Genomic DNA, 25,075 nt, shown 5'->3' with positions numbered 1-25,075 from the left:
AAGAAAAGAAAAGAAAAGAAAAGAAAAGAAAAGAAAAGAAAAGAAAAAAGAAAAGAAAAAGAACCACAACCAAACAACATCTGTAAACATTGTAAAACCACTCATAGGGTGCTTTGGATAAATGTTTCATGTGTATACTTCCAAGTTCTTCTGTGCAGCTTAGAAGACTGGAACCTTGTGCTAATAGGTAAAAAGGTTTTTACCTATTAGCAAAGAGCAAAACACGCTGCTGGCATGGGCATTCAGCAAGGTTTGGCTGCTCCATGCAGCATTTATGTTTGGATTTGAGAAGGTTGGAAGTTTTGTTTGTTTGTTTGTTTGTTTGTTTGTTTTTATTTCCCCCCTCCTATAAGTGGCTGCATATGAGAGAGAGAGAGAAGTGCAAGCAATAAAACATTCATTTGAAGGACAAAATGCTCTTTGTACACCCTCAATGGGAATAAATGCAATAAATAAACTGTCCTGTGATAACAGGAAGCAAATTTGCAAATTTGTGATGCTTGTAGTTCATTACTCAATGTCTGTCTAAATTAAGGCCACATTTTATTTGTAGTGAAATGTCCTGTCTCCGGTCCCCTTCAAATAGTATTTTACAGTGTGTGTTTTGCACTGTGCCTCCTTGTTACATATGCTGGCTGGTTGAAGCAAGGGCCTATTCTTAATACAGTGGCAGACCCAGAATTCCAGCTTCAATAATATATATATATATATTTTACTATTATAATTATTTTAATATTGTTACATAATTCAGCAGATGTCAGCCATGGAGATTCTGAACTGAACATTACCAGCACTGAGCACAACATCCTGCACCAGCTGGTTTTCTGTTGGGTGTGCTGATTGAATGTTTTACTCCTTGTCTGTGCCTTGAAGGTTTCCTGGCTTGCTGTACACCTGCGGCGGATGGTCTGTGGCTGCTCCTGGTTCTTGCTCCTGCAAACCTGATGCAAACTGACCTGCTGGCATCTAAGCAGAGTACGTGCCCTATGGGCTTCCTGGCAGAGCCCCTTTGCTTTCCAAGTGCTGTGTCTGGACACAGCCTGGTTTAGGCTGGCCTCTCCTGGGACAGAGGAGCCAAGAAAGGTGTGCTTGCAAGTGGCAGATGATTGTGCCATGGTGATAAATGCGGTGCGAAGCACCGTGTCCAAGGGCTGTTTCCTGTAGAAATGTCACAAGCCAAGGCTGTCAATACTGTGTGGTGCAAATCCTGCAGTGCAACAGCAGCTCTGTGCTGCAGTGAGCTAAGGCTAACTAGCTTGACTATGGGTGAATCCAGAAGTGCATTATTATTTAAAAAAAAAAATACATAAAATAGGCCAGAAGATGCCATTTTTTTTGTTTAAAGCTGAGAATGTTTTTCAGTTTCTGATGTGAATTATTAAGACAGAGGCTTGTTTGTATTGTTTCTTTTGGGTTCCCGGGAGTCTGGAATTGCTGTAGGCTTAATCAAGGTGCAAACAGTCAGAGAAGTTCATGCTACCCATGGGACAAGAACATTTGGTTATAGGAACAGTAATATGGAAATTACCAAGATTTCATGCATTGACTTTAGTATGAAAATCTACAGGTCCTTTAAAAAGCAGTACCCCATTTTGTGGACACAATTTAATCAGGAAACATTGTAGCACCTTTTTCCTTCCTGCCAGCCCCTCAGGGCTCTGCAACACTGGGACGTGAACCCTTGCTCTGCCCTGTCCTCCTTCAGCCCTTGTGCTCCTGCCTCTGCCACTGGTTTGGTGGCTTCACTGGGGGCTCTGTGTCCCAGCCCTTCCTGGCACAGGTGATGCTGCAGCTCCCTGCAGGCTGCTGCTGATCCCCCTGCTTCAACCTCTGCCAGAACTTCCTGTGCTCCCTGGCTGGGGCAGGGACAGGCTGCCTGCAGCACTAAACCAATACCATTGCTCGGTATTATATTATTTTCCATTTCTACCACAGCAGGCCTTCGACCTTGCTTCCTCCTCATCCAACACTGCCCTCACACTGGGTTAGCACACAGCCCAGCTGCTCCAATCTGATTTTCACCACGTACTTTTTCCTTTAGCCTCAAACACTCCTCCTGCCCCTCCAGTTTGCTCTCTCCTCCTCTGAGCTGCATGTGTTAATTTTTAATTTATTTATTTTTTCTTATGTGTGTACACACAGTCATTCATCACCACCTATTTGAAGGAGGCCAGGAAATCAGAGGTACTGAGTGTGCAGATGCAAGCGTGCTGCTCGTCCCCTACCGCCGCCACCTTCACCCACACAGTTCTCGGGAGCGCAGAGGCATTGAGCAGCATTTTTTTAATGCTCACATTTACTCTGATCAAGTTTAGGAACCTGTATGCAGAAACAGGCTGCGATTTTGCAGGCAGTGCTATATGCATGAACTTTGGTGAATCAGAAGTATAATTAGATATTGCTGGCAACACCCTTGCAGCTTTTACATCAAGCAATGCTGTTTGAAGCCCTTATTTTACTGTACACTTTTTAATGACACACGCAGAATATCACAAATACATGGTGTCAACAGAGACAATGTCACACGTTATCAGTTTGCACCTTTATTTTTAAAAAATGAAATAGTCAAAGTACTTTCTTTTTCAAATATCGACACATAATATATTAACTTTTAATATTTACAGCGTGTTGCTGGGATGTTCTTGTAGAAAATGCATGCTTCTGGCCTGAAACCCAGAGCAAAATGCATCAGACCATTTAACTGCAGCCATGTAACATAAACCTGTACAGTATCCAGTCACTATTCAGCACAGGAGTTAGAGCAGGAATAAAAAAATTGGGACCTATTGTTTCCTAGCAACAAGGCTGAGGCTGTTATAACACAATTTCTGTAAGATCAGAACCTCTAACTGGTGTCAGACAGAAACTGAAGATCTTGGCATACATTGTAAACATTTTACTGTTCATGAGAAAGCGAAAAAGGAACATTACTTTGACATATATCGTATGCTATGCTTCTCTTTCTCTTTTATTGACACTTCTGCCTGAAGAGTATGAAGACTTTAATGTGTTATCATGGTTCATACAAGTAAAATACTGTCAAGGACACAATCTGATATACTAACATTTATTAAAAGGCTAAAGTCCACCACGAGATCTAAGGAAAAAACGGTAACTGTCGAACACGTTTCCTTAGACAAAGAATGGCAGGCAATGAATGCCCGGACACATCCACATGCGTCGGACGCCACCATTTCCCGTTTCTGCTGAGAAGCGATTCTCACGTTCGGGATGCGTCTGACTTGGTAATGGTTTGTGTCAAGGACAGGTTTGTGTAACAGTCATTATTTGCCAGGGAAACCCTTACAGCTGGCTGTGGCAGCCCGAGCTGAGCACCACTGCCTTGGGCAGCTCCCCAGAGCAAACTAACGCCTCGACAGGACTCTGCCCATCTTGTTTTCCTTCAGCTGAAATAGCAGCTCCTTTTCCTAAAGGCTTTGCGCCTCGGGATCTGTGCCTTGGCTTCCAACACCACCAACAACCCGAGACAATCAGCAGGGACTGCAGGGCGGGGAGCGGCCGCCACCGAGAGGACCTTTAGGAGCCCAAATTAAACGGCTAGAATGGGTATACCCAGTTGCACATTGACCAGTTCATATATAATTATTTGGCTATGCTCTACATATATATCTATATATATATTTATACCTTTGAGATTCTAGACTTGCTAAATAAATATGAAAGCAAAGAAAACATTATTTGTACACACTATTGGTTTGGCTGTCATAAAAAATACAGCATGTATTTCTCATGGTAGGTACTTTGCTACAGGGTAGTGTGCAGTAGTGGTTATTGTATTATTTTATTTTATTTTTATTGGATTTTATTTATTTTGTTCCATTATTTTATTTTTTTTCCACTTTCAGAACCTTGTTTGCAGTGCAGAATGCTAGCATCAAATTATCTGATCTAAAGAACAATACAAATTTGCATGCTATTGTTTTTCTTTTTTGCTTTTTCTCACTTGGGTCTCTAGGCTATAGTGCAAAATAATAATAAAAAAAGCAAACAAAAAAGGAGACAACAAAAAAGGGAAACTACAAAACAACACTACTCAGAAATTATTCTAACTACTAGAAAAAGAAAATGGAGACTGAAATACTCCCTGCCTCCGAGGTTGTTCATGAACAAGATGGTCCAAAGCTGTTTGCTATAGTTATAGTTCTCACAACTCACTGCTGGCTGGCCCACGTGGAGCTACGACTTCAGTCTCCAGTCTCGTTTATCAATACAATTTCTTTAGCACTGTCATCTCAACAAAACATTATTTTTAGTTTCCTAAATTACTGACGCTGTCATGATGAAAGCCCTTTTTCTTTTGTGACGGGGCCACATAATATCATGTAATTCTTTACACATCCATATTCTTGTAAGAAATGTTGTTCAAAAATGTCCACCCAGGAACTGGAAAAATGCCAAATTGACTTTCAGAAACAAACACATTTCACTCTTTGACCTTTTGGCATAATATGAGAACAACAGTAATCAAGGCAGTATTAAAAAACACAGCTGTAGGTAATACAAAGTGCATTTCCTGCATATAATACAAATATAACTTTAAGAAACTAAAGGCACAAGCTAACTAAATATGTATTACATACTAGAAATGCACAGTTCAAGGTAAATCTAATAGCTTCAAATATTTGTTTATAATGGATATTTAAAGCAGTTTGAAAATGATAGTCATTAGTGAATTGCAAAAAAGTATAATTGCTTAAAATATAAGTAAAATAGACTCTAATATTTGACATCTTGGATCAGTGATAAAATACATCATCACGTTTATGAATGCACTCTCTATATACAATTCATAAATTATTCTTCCATTGATTAAAAGCATATTAGAGGCTCAAGGATTTGAAGGTCCATTTTTAGGCTGGTGTGGAGGTATTCAAATTCTCCATGATTTTTATGGAAAATTGTGGCAATCAGAGCTGTCAAAACTGGATGTCATCAGCTCCAAATTCTGCACAATAGTTAATGATGAGCCTGAGCAAGGTGTGTATGTGCAGGTTTTGGTCCGCAGGCCCCCCTGGCTGGGGGCAGAAGGTGGTTTTGGGTCTGGCTCTCACCCAGCCGCATCCCGCACCCCCAGAGCTGCTCTGGCTCCCCAGGGGAACAGAGGGAGTCAGGGAAGAGAAGCTGGAGGCACAAGGCGTCTCAGGTTCCAGCTCAGGCTCATCCCTAACTTTGGTACAGTCTGCTCCACCTGCCCAAAAACAAGAAAAAAAAAAAAATAGGAAAGAAAGGAAGAGAGACAAAGAAAGCACTTTGTTGGCTTCAGGAAATCTGAGCAGAAATTGTTTCAATATATTTACTATGTCTGTTTTGAAAGAAATGTGCAATAACATCACTGTTACGGATACACAGGCTCTATAACAAGACTTCTAGCTTCCTTGGAAAGTCAGTAAAGGAAATGTGGTTACCCATCACCCCGTTTGCCCGCCCCCCGCCCAAGCTAATCAGGTCTTTTAAAAATGACAAGCGAAAAGAAGGATCACCTACACTGCTATGAAATAACTGTGCCAGCAGCACATGATACCTTGGGAAATAAAAATTTCTGCCCATGCAATATAATGCTTTTCTATGTGCTCTAGATATTGAGCTGAAAAGTGAAGAGTCATCCCTGAAATGTTCTATGTTTATCAACATATGTACTATCCACACTTAGGTTCATCAACTCCCAACCCACCAATCTTCTTCAGACTCCGAAAAATGAGTAATACAATGGGATTATCAATTTGAGATGAAAATAACATGATGCCTAAACCCAACGCCACTACAACTTTCAAATGATCTGTGAGAAGAGTCCTGGCCCAGTGACTACAGGCAGGACTGATCCTGCACGGCTGCATATTGCTGCACCACGCAGACTCTCCCAGCTGAATAACAGAGGTTGTCCCAAAAGCACCGAGGTAAAGCCGGAAGTCCATGCTGATGTCAGGTAGGAGACCCCTGTTGACTACAGTGCTCGCAGGGCTGTTTTGGCCATCTCTGGTACCTGGCTGAACCCCAGCGGTGCAGTGCGACCCTGCACTCCTCCGCCAGGAGGATCTGCAGCTCCACTGTGTTGATGGACACCAGCACAACCCCACACCAAGGGAACCAGGAGAGAAGCCCCTGCGTGTGAACAGAGACGCAACGTGGTATTCTTCACTGACTGAATGAGAGGTGGCCATGGCCCAGCAAAGGCAAAACTCATATGGTGCAGCCTCTATGTGCTGTATCCATAAAAGTACTTACAAACTGTGTCTAAGAAAAGTTGGGTTTTCCAGGTTAGAAAATCCCTTAGATCACAGCTGTGATAATGACATGTGTAGGGTTGGTGAGCAATGACAAAGTTTCCATACACAGTCTGGGTTTTGTACGCAATCCCTTGAACCTATGGGAGATCTCGATGGGATAAAACTACCCAGTAAATACAGGCTGCAGAATCGGGCTCTGTAACCTTTTAAATAACTGGTGAGTTACTAAATCAACAACAATGGAAAAGAAGTGGTGTTTCTTTAGAAGAAGGCAGAGCATGCTGCGCTTTCACCTGGCCCGCTTGGATGCGTGCTCTCACCCCGGGCAGTTCGTGCTCTCATGCAGTTATTAGCTCTGCTTCTGAAAAGTTTGAATACTGCCACACAAGAACTAAAAATCTCCACTGTCATCTCTCAAAGAGTTAAACGAACAATATTAAAATACCATCTTCTGTCACATTTAAAGGCAGTTGGATATGTTTTTTTCCTCTATATTTATATATACAGAGTTCTGATCTAGAAAAACCAATACAATAAACCATTTTACGTTTAAAAACAGGCAGTCTTTGGTGACGCAAAGGCAGAGATTTTCTTTGTTACCTTCTGCCTATTTCACTCTGTCTCATAAAGTGAATATTATTGGCACTGTCAGAAAGTTCGAGATACTGCTCCACTGACAAAACAAAATATCCATCGTAGCCTTGTACCCGCCCAGTGCTTAGAAGCTGCTGTTTCTCTCCGTCTGTCCATGCCCTAATCCCTTCTTCCCCTTCCTGCAGCCGTCTCTGCTCCTTAGTCCAGGCCTGAGCCACGGCTCTCTGCCTGGCTATCTCTAAGACATGGTTCTTTTCTTCTTCTACGGTTGTTCCATACCGAACGTTAAAGCACAGTGCGCCGTGCTGGAGCTGTATGTCAGCGAAGCGTCTAGTCCTCCCGTTGATCACAGAAGTCATCTGCGACACTGTGACATTGACGCCGTTCTCCAGGATGCGTCGTCCTCCGGTGTTGCCAATTAGGGCCAAATCTTCCTCCAGAGACCCCAGCTTGATGAAGTAGTGCGTGTCTCGGCCCTCTATGGTGAAGTGCAGGTTCTCCAGATAGTGAGCGTTGTTGAGGATGGCAGCGATGCGCCGGCTGTCCTCGTTAGCCACACCGATAATGTCTGCTGTCACTATACCATCCTTGATAGCAAATTTGATGCCTTTTCCAAACACTGAAGGAATAGCTGCAAACCTCGGTTGCTTCACGCTCTCATAGCACTTGCCGTCACTATACCTGGGTGTCATAGGAAGTTGATCCAAGGATATAAAGTTTCGGAGTTGCTTTTGTAGCTCACACTGAATACCAAGGATAGTCTGGAAAAGAAAATACAAAAAAAGTTTGCAGGAGAGGAATCTTGTAGTTCTTCACAGTGTGCCACAGTTCCTACCAATATCTTAGCTGCTTAAAATGGATCTCCAATTATTTCATAAAACATTTGCACATCTACAGAGCCTGGGTATTTGCACAGGCTGTCTAATCACTTATGGTACCACTTTCTGTCTCTTGGACTCTTTAGTTTCTAGAAAACAAGTGGAAAACGTGTTTATCACAAATACTGTTCTCACACTTATCCTTCCTTTTTTCTTCCTCCCCTTCTTGAATTGTCACTCCAATGGCTGGTCTTTCAACTTATAGGCAAGGGGAAACCTGAATTCAAATCTGTACTCTCTCACATGATTCTAGGCAAATCCCTAGTTATCTGTGTGTCTCATTATGTCTTCCGTAAAACAGCAGTAACAGTTTTATAGCCCATTCTTTAAGGAAAGCAAGCTGTAAAGGTCTCAAGACACTAGAACAATAGGAACAAGGGAAGTTCATCAGATCTGTAGATCTTCCTCTCCATTGTGGCTAAAAAAAATATCCCTCCAACTGTCCAATTTGTCTTTTAATACTATACTTCCTGTGCCTTTGTGATAGCTCCTTTAATATCTCAGTGATAATTTTGCCTGGGCATGCTCCTAAATCTGGAACCAGCTCTGACTCCCCAGCCCTCTGCACACTGTGCAGTCATCTCTGCATGGGAAAAGAAGTGCACTATATGCTGCTGATGTGAACTCACAAGTCTTCATACTTCCTTTTCCTGACTACGTTAGAGGAGGGCATCTTTTCTCTCCTTTGTAAAATCATACTTCTTTGTTAACCATAAGATACTCTTATCATTAAATGCAAAACATGAACACCTGCTCAGAACATCTGTAGCTGATTCTGTTGCAGTTACATTGATAGGTAGACCCTGTGAACTGCTGCATGTCTATTCTTGAATATGAGCCAGCAGTGTGCTCAGGGAGCCAAGAAGGCCAGCAGCATCCTGGCTTGCATAAGAAACAGCGTGGCCAGCAGGTCCAGGGAAGTGATTGTCCCCCTGTACTCGGCTCTGGTGAGGCCGCACCTCGAGTACTGTGTTCAGTTTTGGGCCCCTCGCTACAAGAAAGACATGGAGGTGCTCGAGCGAGTCCAGAGAAGGGCTACGAAGCTGGTGAAGGGTCTGGAGAACAAGTCTTACGAGGAGCGGCTGAGGGAGCTGGGACTGTTTAGCCTGGAGAAGAGGAGGCTCAGGGGTGACCTTATTGCACTCTACAGGTACCTGAAGGGAGGCTGTAGCGAGGTGGGGGTTGGTCTATTCTCCCACGTGCCTGGTGACAGGACGAAGGGGAATGGGCTAAAGTTGCGCCAGGGGAGGTTTAGGTTGGATATTAGGAAGAACTTCTTTACTGAACGGGTTGTTAGTCACTGGAATAGGCTGCCCAGGGAAGTGGTTGAGTCACCATCCCTGGAGGTCTTTAAAAGACGTTTAGATGTAGAACTTAGGGATATGGTTTAGTGGAAGATTTGTTAGCGTTAGGTCGGAGGTTGGACTCGGTGATCTTGGAGGTCTCTTCCAACCTAGACTATTCTGTGATTCTGTGATTCTTAGTGAAAACAAACTCTGGGGTTTGAGTTTTATAGACTCCTTCACAAATCCACAGCAAGATTTCCGTTTTCCTGCAAAGACTGTGCAGAGAAACAGACTTGTAAAGCTGTTTCTACTCTTGGTGACTTTGGCTTCTTTACTATTAAAGACAAAAACCTGGTATTTTAATTCTTTAATTCCATAAAAATTTTGCAGTTCAATTTGCGCACAAACGTTTTATCATTTTGCTGTGAAGTTTCTCCACTGCATTCCTAAAAGCTTCTCTTTAAAACTCTAATCTGATGCCAGTAAGTAATGCATAGTTAGACTGTTATTTGCCTTGTCTATCATGTTGAAAATACAGTCACATTGTTTCCTTGTTAATCAGCATTTTCTAATCAAATTGCTTACTTCAGAAATAGAAGCAGTTGAACAGAGTTTATGCTAACCTTTCCAGGATCCCACTCTTGGGTTTTTGTTTGAAGCTGCAGAAGTTCATACGTTGTCTCCAAAGCTTCTATCTCTGGTTTTGGGAACCCAGGTAGTACATTGTGCAACTGGAAACCGAACAGCTCTAGCCAACTTCCAATGTCTACAAAATAAATAAATAAATAAATATTCAGGCAATGAGACATGTAAATCCTAGAAAAAGTAAGTGTAGTCTACAGAAATTCAAGCTATGCAGAAATAATGATTTCACATCAATTTATGTTTTTAGTACTGGTTATAGCATTTATTTCAGAAAACAAATTATCTGATTACAAAGCATAGCAATGCTCTAATCGATTGCGTACCCACTTTCTACTTATAATGGAAAAAAAATAGAATTATGCTGCCTCCATTCTTCCCCTAATTTTAGCATTTAGAGAAGAAGCAGATGCAGCTATTAATTATTTTATTGATTACCAAAAGACTATAAAAACAGACGAAGCTCTGTACGTTGTTAGCTACCAAAGAAATAACTTTAATATATCTACGACTAGAGCCAAATACTAACTTTGGATGCATATAAAGTATTAAATCCACACCAGAATCTGATCAAAACCTGTATTTTTGTAAGAAATGCGTTACTTTTACCTGTTGTATACTTAGCGACATCTTGGATCCTGCCAACTGGGTAGTTATTTTCAAATGAGTAGAGATTAAATGGTTGTGGGACAGCATTCAGGTGTTTCCATATGTGATGGTTTGGAGTTGTCCACCGACCAGCAATGACATCATAGTCCCTCTGGCCCAGATGAACCAATTTAGTGAGAGAATCATAGAGCCCTCCATGAAAACCAATGATAACCTGGAAATCTGGATTAGTGTCCTGGTAGATCTCTCCATATGGCGTGTACAAAATTTCTTTTATAACTTGGCCCCGACTGCTAAACACTGCTAGAGGTGTTCCAGTGTTATCACAAGCAACATAATATTCTTCCCCACTGCTTAATTCCATTGCAATGAGATGACCTTGAAGATCATAATACAGGGATGTTATTTCTGAGCTAGTATGATTGTACAAGTGAGTAACTCTTATTGGGTTGGAGAGATCAGCATAAAAGAACTGTAGGTGTTGTCCCAGGCTTGATTTGCTTGCAACTCGTCTTCCAAGACCATCATAGCAGTATTGCACAGTCCAGCCAGACACTTTGTTGTATGCTTTGTTCAACAGACCATTAGAGTTGTACTCAAAGATCTCATTGCCTCTTTGCCTGAGAAAACCATCTTCATCCATTTTATATTGAATTTCTCCAAGTCTGGTAATGCGATCTCTAAGATCGTATCTCAGAGGAGTGAGGCGTGCGCTGTTTCCATGGCTCAGCAAGTTGATATTGCCGTTAAGGTCATAGCTGTAGCGCCACTGGGTTTTATCATTCACAGACACAGTCTGAAGTTGACCATCAGCATCATACTCGTAAAAATACCTTGTTATATTGGCATCCACACCTACGCGTATATCACAGACCACCATACGACCCATATTATCATACTGAATGGTCATCCAGTAGGCAATAGACTTGAGAATTTCATACTGTACTTCGATCACCTGACCGTTGGCACTAAAAATTTTGGTATGCTTCATCACAGTGGTGGTTATCACTTGGTTTAAATCATAATTAATCACACTGAATTTCCCAAATTGTTCTGTTCTGCCAGAGACATCAACATAACGGTACAGATCAATGGGCAGAGGCGTCTCGTTTATCATGGCCTGCATACTCGTGACACGGAAATTGTTGTAGCTGTAGTCAAATCTGGCATTTACAAGCCCTTCTTCACTAAACCTGAAGATCTGGCGACTGATAAGTGGACCTGTCCACAAGAAACAGAGGAAAAGCAAGAAAAGAAATGAATTATGTCCATAGTACACTTTACAGAACTAGCATAGAGAAGCTATGAACTCAAATATACCCTTGTCCTATTGCTACTTGACCGTCTCAGACAGTACATTAAGTAAGAGTATGTTAGATTATTCTCTCACAAGCCTTTATTAATGTTTGCTCTACAAAATATTTTTATTTTATTAACATTTGTTTAAATGAACATTTAAACTATCAAATGAACATTTAAACTATTTTATTCATAATTATGATTCCTTTTTACTTACAAGATAATTCTAAACTGAATTTATTTTACATGGTGATTTCCTTCCTCATATAAATAGTCCTTTTGAATTTATGTTACATTATGGTATAAACAGGGAAACTTGCAAACACAAACAATAAACCAACTTGATTTAGTATTTAGCAAATATCCACACAGTGGAATAAAAACAATCAAACATTGTAAGCGCTAGTCCAAAACAAGCAATAAAACCAAAACTGTATTTCAGATGGGACAGCTATATATGCCTGTGGACACAGACATAGACATATACACACATTTTTTTCTATTGAAACATAAAAAATAAGAACTTTATATATAAAAATAATGGAATTGCACGCCAGGTAAGTGCAGGATCAGGACCAAAAACTTTTGCAAAGTAGTTATAGTTACACAAACCTGTTTGCCTGTATCTGATGGTACAGATGAACCCATCATGCATTAAGTGTATGGTTTTAATAACTCCAGAAGATTCCTCATAGGTAAATGTGACTTGAGTAGTATCATAAAGGATCTCGGAAAGCCGGGACTGCTTGGTGTACTTGTAAAGGACTCTGCGACCTGTCCCAGGATACAATGTTTGCAGGAGCCGTCCATCTCTGGTGATGTCCTGGATGAAAGCCGCGGTGCTGTCAGGCGGGGTGTAGATGTTGCGGTAGTACCCAACAGATAGCATGGTCTGCAAGGCGTGGCGCACCATGCTGGGCATGGTGACCGAGAGCAGGTAGTCCGACTGGTCGTACTCGAAGATGTAGCGGCGCTGGCTGTGCAACAGGAGCATCACAGACTGCAGTCAAACAGGAAGGGCAGTGTAAGTGGCTGATCAAGCAAATTATTATTCATTCATCTGGTGAGTACCTGAAGATTAAGGAAATGCTGAAACAACCATCCACTCTTGTAGGTTGCTCTTACTGTCTATGTAACTCTGGGTAAAGCTTTCAGCTTCAGCAGACCTGGCCAGCAAGGTGGCATGAAGCAGAAGGAGAATGATAATAAGGCTAGAGGTAAGGACCCCCAAACTGGAAGGCAGGTGTGGCTCTCAGTGGCATTTCAGCCTCATGCTGACTTGCCATGTTGCTTTGAAATATTTAGGTCATCCTCCCAGGAAGCTGAAACAGAGGGAACCTCTTCTTCAATCACAGGTAGAGCATCTGTACCAACAGATGTTTCTACAGGAGGTGGAAAGGCAAACCGTTCAGTGGTGTGTATGTGGTGTTTAGCTTTTATTGGTATTCTGCATAGGTCTAGCACAGACCTACCCCTTTTCTGTATGTCTTCTATGAAATGTACACCACCCCAGAGGCCCCAGTATCCCTGTGCTTACAGAAGGATGAAAATGGTCTGCAGGTTCTTTGGTGTGACTACTTCTCTGTTTTTTAATGTTTAAAAAGAATAAAATTTCTACACAGAAAAAATTTCTACTTGATATTTTGCCCTGGGTTGGTTAATTGTGGCTGGTCAATGAAATATGTTTTTTTTTTTTTGTTTTGTTTTTTTGTTTTTGGCAGATGAGTATGCAAGCATGGCAGACATTTTTCTTTGCAAATGTTTCTGTTTGGGTTCTGTGAACCTCTCCACCAGTCCCGTGCAAGGTCACAGCATGCAGCATACAACCCTGCTGGTGAACAGTCACTGCTGAAACAAGCATAATGAAAGCACAGAGTGAAAATGTATGGGAGAGGTTTGTAGCCTTCCTGCACCCCTGGTGAGTGGCCTGTATGTTTCAGAGCACTGTGCATCCTTGCCCCAGTGCCTGAGGTCAAATGCAGAGTAGATCCTGAGCAGTTCTGAGCTCATGGCCCTGTAAGCAAATTTGTTGGGCTTTTCTAAACTGAGACACCATGCAAAACAAAGTTTTACAGGGAATGTGTAATTGTGCTTTTTCATAGAGCATTGGGAAAATAAATCAGGAAAAAAGCTTTATTAAAAATTATTATTTTTATTTCTTCCCTTTTACCTCCAAACTCCTCCGTGGGTAGAAAATATCGAGAGCTCAGGCTCATGATGTGTTAAGCAACTTTGTTTGTAAGGCACTGTGCTCTGACAAATAAACAGAGTGCTCATTCAGAGGAGAGAAGACAGCTAAGCCTGGACCAGCCTCTCTTGCCCGCCGACCTGTAGGGTGTGTGCCCTCCTGCCCTTGCTGATGGGCACCCACCACCTGCATATCAGCCCAGGAGCCCCAACACATCCCAATGTGTGCCAACAGACTTAGACACCAAGTTTTTTTCTGATTGCTTTACTGCTGGTCTGCCAAGCACTTCTAACACACATGGAGTTTATTTTAGCTTCACCTTCAGTCAACAGTCCCCAGCCTGCAGTAAACCACGGGCTGAACTCTCTCCTAGCACTAATGTGACACTGCTCTCTATATACTGCTCCCGGGCCTATTTTTAAACTGTCTGCCATTGACAGAGTATGAATAGCAAGATCAGAAACATCTCTAATATAATTTAAGTGCCCCTGTGTGCCATTTTACAGCACTTTGTGGCTTTTCCATTTTTGTCCAGGATAGTAAAAGGCTAGACAGTAGAAGGGTTGGAGACTTACTGTCCTATTCTAGCCTATTAGGGACACTATAAAGAGAAAACAAAATTAATTCCCTATTCATCCTAATAATATTACAATAGGTTTTTGCACTATCTGCACAAATTGGATCCTAATCGTTTTAAAGGGTTTCAGAGAGGAGCTGGTAAAACATCCAAAGAGCTGTCATGTTATAAGAGCAGCCAAAGCCTGGTCAGCCACGTAATGACTGATGCAACGATACCAAAGCCGGTGGCAAGAACTGGGGGCTCTGCTGGGAACAGGCAAGTGCTGGGCACGGCCACTAGATGTCTCTTCTGTCCAACACACGCACACAGCTGCTCAGCGAGTTTGTCTGGAGGTAGACAGCGAGATTTGGGATGTAAACTGGAAGTATTCAGGTTTTATAACGCCATCAGCTAACTGAGGAGAGGGACCAAAGAAAGAGAAGCCCAATGTCATCAATGGGAATTAATTTCACTACTGCCATCACAGGGCTCTTGAAAAGTTACTGGGACTAAACCTGGAAGGAGGAGAGCTTTTAGAAGACATACAATTAACTCATCAAGTGGTAATAAATGGAAAAGCAAATAACTAGGAGTTGGAAGCGAACTATATAATTGATTTTTTGATAAAAGGAATTATTGGGTCTTATGAGGTTTCAGACAACATTTAGCAATCGTTGAATAATTAACACAACGAGCTATTGACTTTAATGGGCCACAAAATGGTATCTCAATGTCTAATTTTGACAGTGAATTCATCTTTCTTTGGCACAAGTAAAAAATTGTGAGGAAAGCACATTAAATAGCTGGGAGATTATGTCCATGGTGTGTATGGCTTTCAATAATTTAGTGACAAGTTACAGTATAAATCAAGCCTGCTGCTACCTGAGCCAGTAGGCTTTTGTCATTTGCTCCTACAAGATCAGGATTTGTCCACTTGTGCAGAATTCCAGAATGACAGGTTTAAATCATGTGACTTTATCTATAAGCTCATCATAAGCTATGAGCAAGCAAAGTGGTTGGTAAGATAAAAAGCATACATCTTTCCAAAATTACAGCCCATTAGGCCCAAAGGAAAAAAAAAAAAAAAAAAAAAAAAAGATTCCAAAAGGCACATTGCCCAAATATTTGAAAGCTGTACTAAATGCCTATTTACCTGCAATTTGAAGAAGAGCATACAGACAAAAGGAGCCCTGACAAATTTATCTGAACCAAACTTCTGAAGCTTCCAAGGCTTGCCAATCTTGTTAACAAGTGCAAGAACCATACTGCATGCAGACAAGGAAGGAATCACATTTTTATGTATATATATTTTTTTTTTTTCTCTGAGTTAGATGTAAGTTTTTTGAGGATCAGGCTTAAATACATTCAAAATAAGTATAGCAAAGTTTATCTTAAAAGTACACATTTGGAACTTTTAAATATATAACTAACTTCAAAGTCACTGGATTTCTTGTGTGTAACACCCTCTATCAATTTTACCTCACCTGCCCCCTCCTATACTTTTCCTGTGGTTAACAGGTTCAGAAAAATGTTCTGCAAATTCAGGGTATAATGGATAGTCACAGATGTTGCTTTTTTTTTTTTTAAAAAAAAAAAAAAAAAGTTTTGAAGGACAGTGTTTGAATATAATTTCACGCTGGGTTCTGGAAGCTGTAAAAATACAGATTGGCTTTTTGGATTTGAGAGTCAAAATAACAAATGAGATGCTTGTACACACAAATGAGATGCTGTTCCTGAGATAGTACAGAATTTATGCCGTCATTTCATGACCACACACATGAATGAAAATTAGAACACTCAGGTAATTTAGACATGAAGTCACTATAAAAGCAGGGCAATAACTCATTTCATATTACTTTATGCTTTTTCCCCCAAATGGGCATCATAAATACTAAAGTAATCTGTCTCCTCAAAGGATCAGTCCATTTTTTACAGCACAGTACCAAACAGGTGCTAGCTTGCACTCACTGGTGCATAATTTTGGCTTAAAAGAAGTGCATTTTGAGGGTGAAACACTTCCGTTTTGATGACTTATTTCTTTGACTACTTTATACAGAATGGCAAAATGTTTTTTAGTAGTTGAGAGTGTCCTTTGTTCACTTGCACTTGGAGTGAAAGAAGTCATTTTACCTACCGATTAAACAGATCTGAGCTGCTAATAACTTTCTTCAGAATTAAATTATGACAGGTTTGAAATGATGACTATAGGTCTAAACACCTCCAGAAATATTTTTCTCTGGTTATTGTAATTGTATGCATTTTCTATAAATCTTACATACTATTGCATGAGATAGCATCATAACATAGCTCACAATATAATATTTCTTAGTATCTGCATAAAGAACAAATATTCTTGCCTTGGTAAAATGATCAATTTCTAAAATGTCTTACCTTTTCTAAATACGTGTAACTCCATATTTTGCCATCTGCCCATGTTCTGGAAATTATGTTCCCACTTGGATCATACTCCATTTTCTCAGTCCAAGTTCCTCTTTGGATATAGGTCACTAATCCAGAGTGTGAATAAGTGATATTAACCTCATTGTATTTGCTGATGGGTGACCACAAAACTGGGCGGCCTGTCTGGTCATACATAATCCGAAGAGTGAATTTTCGATGATCATCATAAATCTTTCCTGTTCTGGTTACATGATCGAAATCAATGGAGAGCAGATTTCTATTGTGGGCCTAAACACAAAGATACAAGAAGGTAAGAAGACAAGGTACCTTAATTACATATGACAGAAACATTTCTGTGTCAGCTCTAATCAAAATGTGCAATGGATTAACAGTAGGATTGAGAATTTAGGGCATACTAAAGGCAGAAAAATAGAAAAACATTCAGATGAGAAACAAGAGGACCAAGAAACAAAATGCTGTTTGCGTTCAGTGTTACATCGTATAGCTGGATGCTTTCTATATCCACACACTAAACTTTCATCACTACTCCTCTTTTCCTAAACTTTTCTTCTTTCTTCTCAAAATTCATCTATAGACAGACTGTTTGATTCCAGCCAAAGATGTGTAGTTAAACCCCAAAATGAACAAAATTAATCCTAACTCATCTTCTCTCTCTTAAGCTCCATTAATATCAATAGGTCAGCTGCTGCTGTAGGATAGTCCACACTAGGTTGCATACTGATGCCGAAGAAGGAAGAGCTGTGCTTGCAGCTCCCCAAAACCCTACTCACCAGTGTCCTCACACTTCTTCCCAAAAGCAGCCTACTCCCAGAGCTTGTAAAAGGCAGTGACAGAAGTGCCTGCTGCCAGCCGTACTCCTCGCTGCAGCTCTCGGAGCACATCTGGGACCTGCAGCATTTGCTAACCTCATCGTGTCCTTTGGCAGGGGAACAGGCTGACTGCTTCGACCTGCTAGTGCTTGTGGTCCAAAATTCTCAGTTAGAAATGAAGCTCAAAGCTGAGCCATATTTCTGAAGACAAAATATGTTTATCCAGTGCTTTCATCATTCAGTCACTGGGCAGTCACTCTTAAACTCCATTTAAATCCAAGTTATAATTTAGAAAACCATAAAACATTGTTCACTGACTTGTCATTTTCAGATCAATGCCCAATGTGCTCATTGTATTAATGGACTGCATTTTATCTAATCACTTGTATTAATCTATTACAATTAATACATTCCTTACAGCAGAGATGATGTTAGTTCAGGTGTTAGCACTGCACAGCACAGCGCTTGCTCCTTCCTGAGACCTGGAGGTATAGCAGTAAAGTAAATGGTTAAGAATGCCTGTTTAATAATTCAAGCTGTGATCATATGGTGGTTGTGATTAGAAATAACACTTTTTTTCTTTCCTCTTTCTGTTTTTAGATACAAAATAATTTGAAAATCTAGAAGAAGCAGGTGTTCTTTCTTCAACTACCATTCCTGTGGTTTTATATACATACATGTCTAACTCTAATACTGTTCATTTACAATAGCTGTAAAATACCTATATACCCCTGTAGACTGCTGTAACTATTACAATTTATGCTCTAATGATAGTTAAGGAGCCCAAGTAAAATGTGATGTTCAGCTCAACTATATTTGCTTGTATACAGTGTGATGGATTAGTTTATGACAATATATTTCTTTGCAAACTTATTGCAATTTCTGAAAAAAAAATCCTCAAACCGTCAACCCTCTTGGTGGTAAAATAACTGAGAAACAAGCAGAAGATATACCCTGGCTCATATTCATTTACCGTCTGTGTACATATTTAATGTTCTTATTGCTATTATTATTATTGCCATAGTATGCAGCTAGGAGAAAGGAAAGTCTTGAATACAAATTGCTTGCAATCTAATTTTCAGGAATGATATAACAAATATGAATGAAAATCACACAGAGGCAGAATTAGCAGTAAAGAGGATAGCAGCAGTATTTAAGGGCTCACACAGTTAAAAAAAAGGTTTTTGGGGCATCATTACTTCCTTTATATTCCATGTTTTATGTCTCATTTGCTTACTTTCTTATATTAGATTTAAGTTCAGTTTAACACCCTTCTTAAGGCAAGATGCAATGACACGTGGGTAGCAGGCTGCATTTCAATGCTGTCATTGAAATGCTGATTTCAAATCCCAGTGGCTTCCTAGAGATGGCTCCTCCAATGTACGTTCAAGTCAGTAAGGAGCCCCTGTGAGAGACTGGAGCTCATGTGCTCAGTTACAAGCCAGTAAAAACTGGTTCTGAAAGCAGTATTGGGTCAAAATTTCAGCTGACAAAAATAGGGAGAAAATTTAGCTGACTTCAATAATAATGTTAGTAGTTCATAAAAAGATGTATCTGTTATTTATTTTTAAACATCCTTTGGCTCTACTTCCATTGATTTTATGGCCAGAAATTTTGCAGATGTAAATAAACACATAAATGTGCACTTCTCTTGACTTTCATTCTCAGACGTAAACTGTCTAAAATGTGAAATCTGATGAGCTGATTGTATATTTCCCTGACTGTGTTTTGACTTGAGTCAACATAAACTGATACACAGTGGTTGAGGATTTGACCCCATCATTAGAACTTGCTGCAAGGCTGGTAAATAAAGGGAGATAATTTGCTAAATATGATAATAAACAAAGCTGTCAAAGCCTATTATCTACAGGACTTCTGACTTGAATTGAGGCCAATGAGTTACTTCCATTTTTGTTATTAAAAAAAGAAAAAAAAAAAAAAAAGGTAAAAACAAGTAAGACTGGCCAAGCATTCAAGTTTTCAATTTTGTAGATACTCAGTTATAAAACCTGGATGGCATCCAACACCAAGTTCCTCTAAGTTATGCAAAAGACAGGAGGGAGAAGAGCTGAATTCCAATCAGTATATTACTATGCATCATGCTCATTGATTTTAACAACAGCTTTGCTTCATTTTTAGAAGTCAATTAAAATAGCACTTCAATTGATAAAAAAGAAGTCTTGCTAGATTAAGATTGATGTTAAAATGCCTGATTGTACATAGATTTATTATTAATATAAAATGCATACATGCCTACAGACTGTTTTATATACTTTCAGGAAGTGCCAGGGCTGGCAGTTCTGCACTTAAAGAAAAACTCTTGATTAATTCCTGTTTCCCACATTGATTTAGATACTGAGATAAAGTTAGATGTCTTTTCTAGCATTTCCATTAACTTACTCATTTCTGTTCTATTTAAAGAGTAGGGAATTCACACCATGCAAAATTTCTACTCTTTAAAACACAATGTTTACAGTGCCCTCTATCCAAAAATTTTATACATTTTATACTGATACAGTGACATGACTTTAAAATGGTTGTTAATTGCAATTAAGAATTAAAAATGTTAGGAACTGGCAGAGAAAGAAAAGCTTTTGTCTCTTCAACTAGGTCATCCTTCATCTCATCCCCAGTTACCTGCCTTCTAATTTATACCTCTTAGTATTCAAAGCGATTTGTTTCAGTGACAGTATCAGGACTGATCTTTAAGTGACATCTTTAAACTAGATTTCTATTTTTTTTTCCCCAGAAAACTATTCCACATTGCTTTTTTTTTTTTTTTTTTTTTTTTTTTCCTTTAACTAAAGGCTCCTAAAATCTGCTCATTTCCACTGAGAACTGGTCCAGTCCCCCCGGAGCTTTCCTTTACATACATTTTCAAAGTTCAGTATAGTTCTTCTTGCCCTACATTGCAAGCTTTCTAACACACGTCCTATTAGGCCAATCATGGCATATTAAATGCTTAACAATTTTATTTCTAAAATATAACTCACTGGAAGTTTTCAGAAGGTATCACCAGAACCTTATCCAGGATAAGGGCTGCTATCGAGGCTGCCTTTTTTTTTTTTTTTTTTTTTCCAGCAGTACTCAAGGATTTGTCAACCACAAGCATTAAATCCCCTTTAGCACTGGCTTATTAATTCAGAGTAAAAGATGGTATTTTTGCTCTGGATGTCCTGCGTATTTCCTTTAATAACCAAGTCACCAAGGAAAGACGGTGTCTCTGGGTACATCCTGCTGCTCCTTTGTCTTCCTCCCCAGCTAGACTGCTCCAGCTCCTTACACCTCCAGCAGCTCCCCACTCCATCAGCATCCCATGCAAACATCTCATTCCTTAAGCTGAACTCCAGGACCCACATATCTCACCTATCCTCCAAGGTCCTTTTTATTGGCAACAGCAGCCCCAAAAGTCCATTTGTCCCTTTCTCTTGTGCTTATTTGCATGGTGTTTCCCATGCACAGAATACTTCTCCTTTGCACTATGAAATCCTCACATAATGTTATCCCACCAGGTTCCCTCCATCCTTTGTTCCAGGGCACTGGAAAACACCATAATGTGGGCAAGCTGAAATCCTTCTGGGTAGACAGGGACACTCCATAAAACTCCTTTGTGGTAGGTATGAAGGTTGGTTTCTTTCTGGTAGGTACCAAAAGAAACTTATAATTTACAGAAATAACGATGCAATGATCAACTCCTGTGATCTAGCGGATACCTTTGGAAGGACAGAGAATATAGGACAAAGGCACATGAAAGTCATTCCTACACTACATACCCTCACTGGATGGAAGGTGAAGAGGGAGGAGGAGGAGTACACAAGTGCTTTTATGCACCAGCAGACTGACCCAGAGGCAGGTCAATCAGCAGAGCTCTGCATAGCTTCAGGTTTGCAATATTTCACTGAACATTTTATGCCTTCAGCCAGAATCCATCTAATCCTGACCAATTTGTGAATTTCCTCCCTATTTTTTTTTTTTTGGCAGGCAATATTAAGGATTGTGCAGAAGCAAGTGAAAATGAGTTAAAAGATCTGGCAATCAATTTCAGCAACAGAAAATATAAACTGCATAACAGGAAAACTGCACGATGAAGTACTTTAAAATGTAGCTGTGATGAACAACTTAGCCTTGGCAAAATAAGCAGAATAGATGACTGACTACAACCTTTCCATTTAAGACTTTTATTCTACAAGACCCTTAAAAAAGTATGCACCGTACAGTTACATAAGCATAAAACCATACAGAAGTCAATTGATTAGGTAAAGTAAACCATGGAAGTCACAGCTTGAATCCTGCCATTTTAACAGCACATCTTTGCCATTATAAGTTCAGCAACCTCTCTGGACAGGGCTAAATGTGTGTGAAGTAGGATAGAAAGGAGGCAGACAGATGATGGGAAAGAAAAAAACACACAGAGCTTTTTCCCACTTGCAAGATCCTTGTAAAGTAATTGTGACTGCCAATTCTGAAAGATGTCCTTTCAAATGGTTTCTTTACACACGGTAATCAGTCTGGCCATATCATCCAAGCCTTGGGTTTCTGATTGATAAGCATAGTTGAAAACCAAACTGACACACTTTTAAAATAAAAAATACATGAGATATGATAACCAAAAAGAAATCCAGAGATTTAAATATCTATCTCTGTATTTTCAGAGCTAACAGATGTACTTTCAGAGATAATACTTATCCAGACCTGCTGTAGTTAATAATACAGTATTTTAAAGGCCAAAATTCATATCTGTACTACTGGTACAGACATTTTATGGAGTGTTCATGTGAAAAACAGAATAGATTTCATAAAAAACTGTTCTGCAAGGTAGCAGTCTCTTTGAGCCTTAGTATTACCTAATTAAATGCTGAATATTGACCATCTGTCATTGTAATCTGTGAGTTCTCCTGAAAATAAATATAAACCATGTATGCACTGTTAAAATCATTCTTATTAGAGCCATACAGTAACCCAGCCAGAGGGAGTGAGGGTGTCTGAACATGTGCAGTGCAGGGCAGAATCCACAGCCTGTCTGGATACATGTGGAGGCTCTAAATTAGCATGGCTTGCAGGAGATGCCCTGGCCCAACCACGCAAGGTGTGCCCCAAAAGATCCTCTGCACTGGGCAGAGGCTGGCACCTGTTATTTCCCCCAGCACAAAGAGGGTAGTTAGATCTAAGAGGCAGAATCTGGCTCCAAGTCTGCTGCTGTGCTGCAGTAACTATGCGTTGTCCTTTGCTCACAGCTTCTTCCAAAGACATAATTAAGTTCTTAGTTGAAAAAGAAGAGGAAGAAAAAAAGTAATTATGTCTTGAGGTCAAATCTAACAACCAAAATCAAACAGAGATCAAACATCCTGTTGAGTGTTGGAGGAGTTTGGTTTTGAAATTCATGGCTGGGGCCCACTATTGATACAACCTTTCCATCGCACTTCTTACAAAGTAGAACATTTCAACCCAATTTTAGTTCAATGGCTTGCAAAGGGAACACTGCACTTTACATAAGAGGAAGCCTTACCCTTAGCCTTCTCTCAAACGTGGAGATATTGCCTTTGGTCTGCTCCCTCCTTTGCCTCCATTCAATGAGGTTTGAGTTATGCTCTCCAGGAAGGGAGATATTGCACTTCCCCAGAGTGGGGCTGACGACTCCTGCTAGGATATGAGGCTCTGTGTTAAGTGTGACTTCCATTCCGCTGGCAAAGGTGACTCTCAGAGACCCATCTGGGCTGACCCGGTAGATATTCTGGGTGTTATCTGTCAAAAAAAAAAAAAAAAACAACCCAAAACAGGGAACAGAAAATTCCAGATCTCCAGCTTTATGAAGCAAATGTCAGGTGCAATGTCAAGCCTTGTTTGCCCCTAGTATACAGATCACTGACCAAACACCAACAGTGGTGTGATTTTTGGAACCTGGAGGTCTTCACGTGTCTTAAGAGCTTTTTATTACATTTGTCCTGATGATTTCCATTGTGAAAGTTCCCTGCAGGAGGAATTAAGAGTTTTTGCTTTTAGCCTAACAGTACATAAACTCACGGGGCTGGGTTTTGATCACCGATATTCTGATGATTTTAACATGTTAGGATCTGTTAGCAGAATAGCTCACTGCTTGAATGAATTTAAGGGGTATCTGAGATCAAACAGGAAAGCTGTTTTCAAAATGTCTTAAGATGATGGCCAGGCTGCTGTTCTGCCCCTTTTCCCTGTATCACTGTACTAAAACCTTCTCCCATTCCCTGTTAGCAGCAGGACCCTGAGGCAGAGGCTCAGTGCCAGCCTGCCATGAGTCTGTGGGCTGGTGTGAGAGACCCACTGGGAGAGACCCAATTGTTGGCAGAAAATTGAATGGCCCAGCAAGGGTGGCACAGCAGGCAGCTCCAGAGGCTCAGCACTGTGCTGCAGAGGGTGGCTGGGATGACAGCTTATTCCTCCTCCAAACACTGCCAGAATCACACTGAGGGTCCACAGCAGGTCTCCAGTGAAATGATGCAAAGCCACACCACCACCATACGCTTCCTGCCTCTTGCCTGTGCACTGTAATGCCTTCACTGCAGGCACAGCTCTGCCGCACCGCCTTGCATTTGGCACAGGAAAGGGACATGCACACAGGAGGGTATTGTGGCTCAGCTGCCAGAGGGCACTTCTTTATGAATCTGTATGTTTAGGGTTAAGGGACAAAGCCAGTCTCACCTTTAAAATGTAACTGAACACCTACCAGCTAGCAATTTTTTTTTTTTTTTTTTTCTAGTGATGCTAAGAAAAAGCATCTTTTTCTTAGCTGTTGCACACCAGCCGAAGTAATTGGACCAGATCTTCAGGCACGAATATAAGAACAACAGTTTGGTATGTCAGAAAGCGAAGATAATAGATATTGCATTAAAAGAGACTTTTTTGACTCAGAGGTAAGGATACAACGTCTGTTGTTTGTTCACAGATTGCTTCACAGTAGTTTTACAGAGATATGGAAATATGCAAACTATATGAATTCATAAATAGGATAGGTATAATAACAACTATAGCTGTTCATTTCTGGTGCTGCTGTTAGTTTGCTAGCTCACTGTTCTGAGACACAAAGCAGTAATATCCCTTCTTTGAGAAGCTTTGCATTTAAGACAAACACAATTGGGCAGTCAGCAGATGATGCAGAGAGCAGGTGGGATCACTTGGACAAAGACTAATGCAATATAATATAACATAATTCTTTCCATTTATTCAGTGCTGTCTCTGCAATGCAGTAGTGAAGAGGGATGAGTGAGTATCTTGTGAATTCTTCCCATTTTTTCCTCTAAAGCTGAGAATGAAAAACATTTGTGAATTGCTCCGAGTTACAAAGCAGACCTTCTCTATAGCAGGCCTGCAAGAAACGCAGACCTATTTCCCAGCACCAGCTCCCAAAGCTTCTCCCCTTCTTGCTGAACAACCCACTTGCTACAGAAAAATTAACATAGAGGAAAAAACAGATCGATTAAACTATGTAAACCCAAAATTTATGGATGAATCTGCACAATATGAAGGAGGACACCGCAGCACTTCCATTAGGCAGAGAACAAGTTCTTCTCA

At 40.4% G+C, this 25,075-nt stretch overlaps 1 protein-coding gene across 8 annotated transcripts in view; it reads right to left on the bottom strand.

The window, feature by feature from the left end:
• Positions 1–2,520: 2,520 nt before the first annotated feature.
• Positions 2,521–25,075, bottom strand: part of TENM1 (teneurin transmembrane protein 1) — an 895,307-nt gene continuing 872,752 nt past the window's right edge. For all 8 annotated transcript variants that reach the window (XM_035325181.1, XM_035325182.1, XM_035325183.1 and 5 more), the window contains 6 exons: positions 23,037–23,272; positions 16,692–16,988; positions 12,166–12,553; positions 10,255–11,475; positions 9,627–9,769; positions 2,521–7,600 (listed from right to left, as the gene is read on the bottom strand). In XM_035325181.1, coding sequence (XP_035181072.1) covers positions 6,842–7,600; positions 9,627–9,769; positions 10,255–11,475; positions 12,166–12,553; positions 16,692–16,988; positions 23,037–23,272 — 3,044 coding nt within the window. In that variant the 3' untranslated portion in view covers positions 2,521–6,841. The remainder of the gene's footprint in view (positions 7,601–9,626; positions 9,770–10,254; positions 11,476–12,165; positions 12,554–16,691; positions 16,989–23,036; positions 23,273–25,075) is intronic.

This window comes from Oxyura jamaicensis, chromosome 4, assembly GCF_011077185.1.
Source record: "Oxyura jamaicensis isolate SHBP4307 breed ruddy duck chromosome 4, BPBGC_Ojam_1.0, whole genome shotgun sequence".
Taxonomy (NCBI): Eukaryota; Metazoa; Chordata; class Aves; order Anseriformes; family Anatidae; genus Oxyura; species Oxyura jamaicensis.
This window is presented reverse-complemented; position numbering and strand designations above follow the sequence as displayed.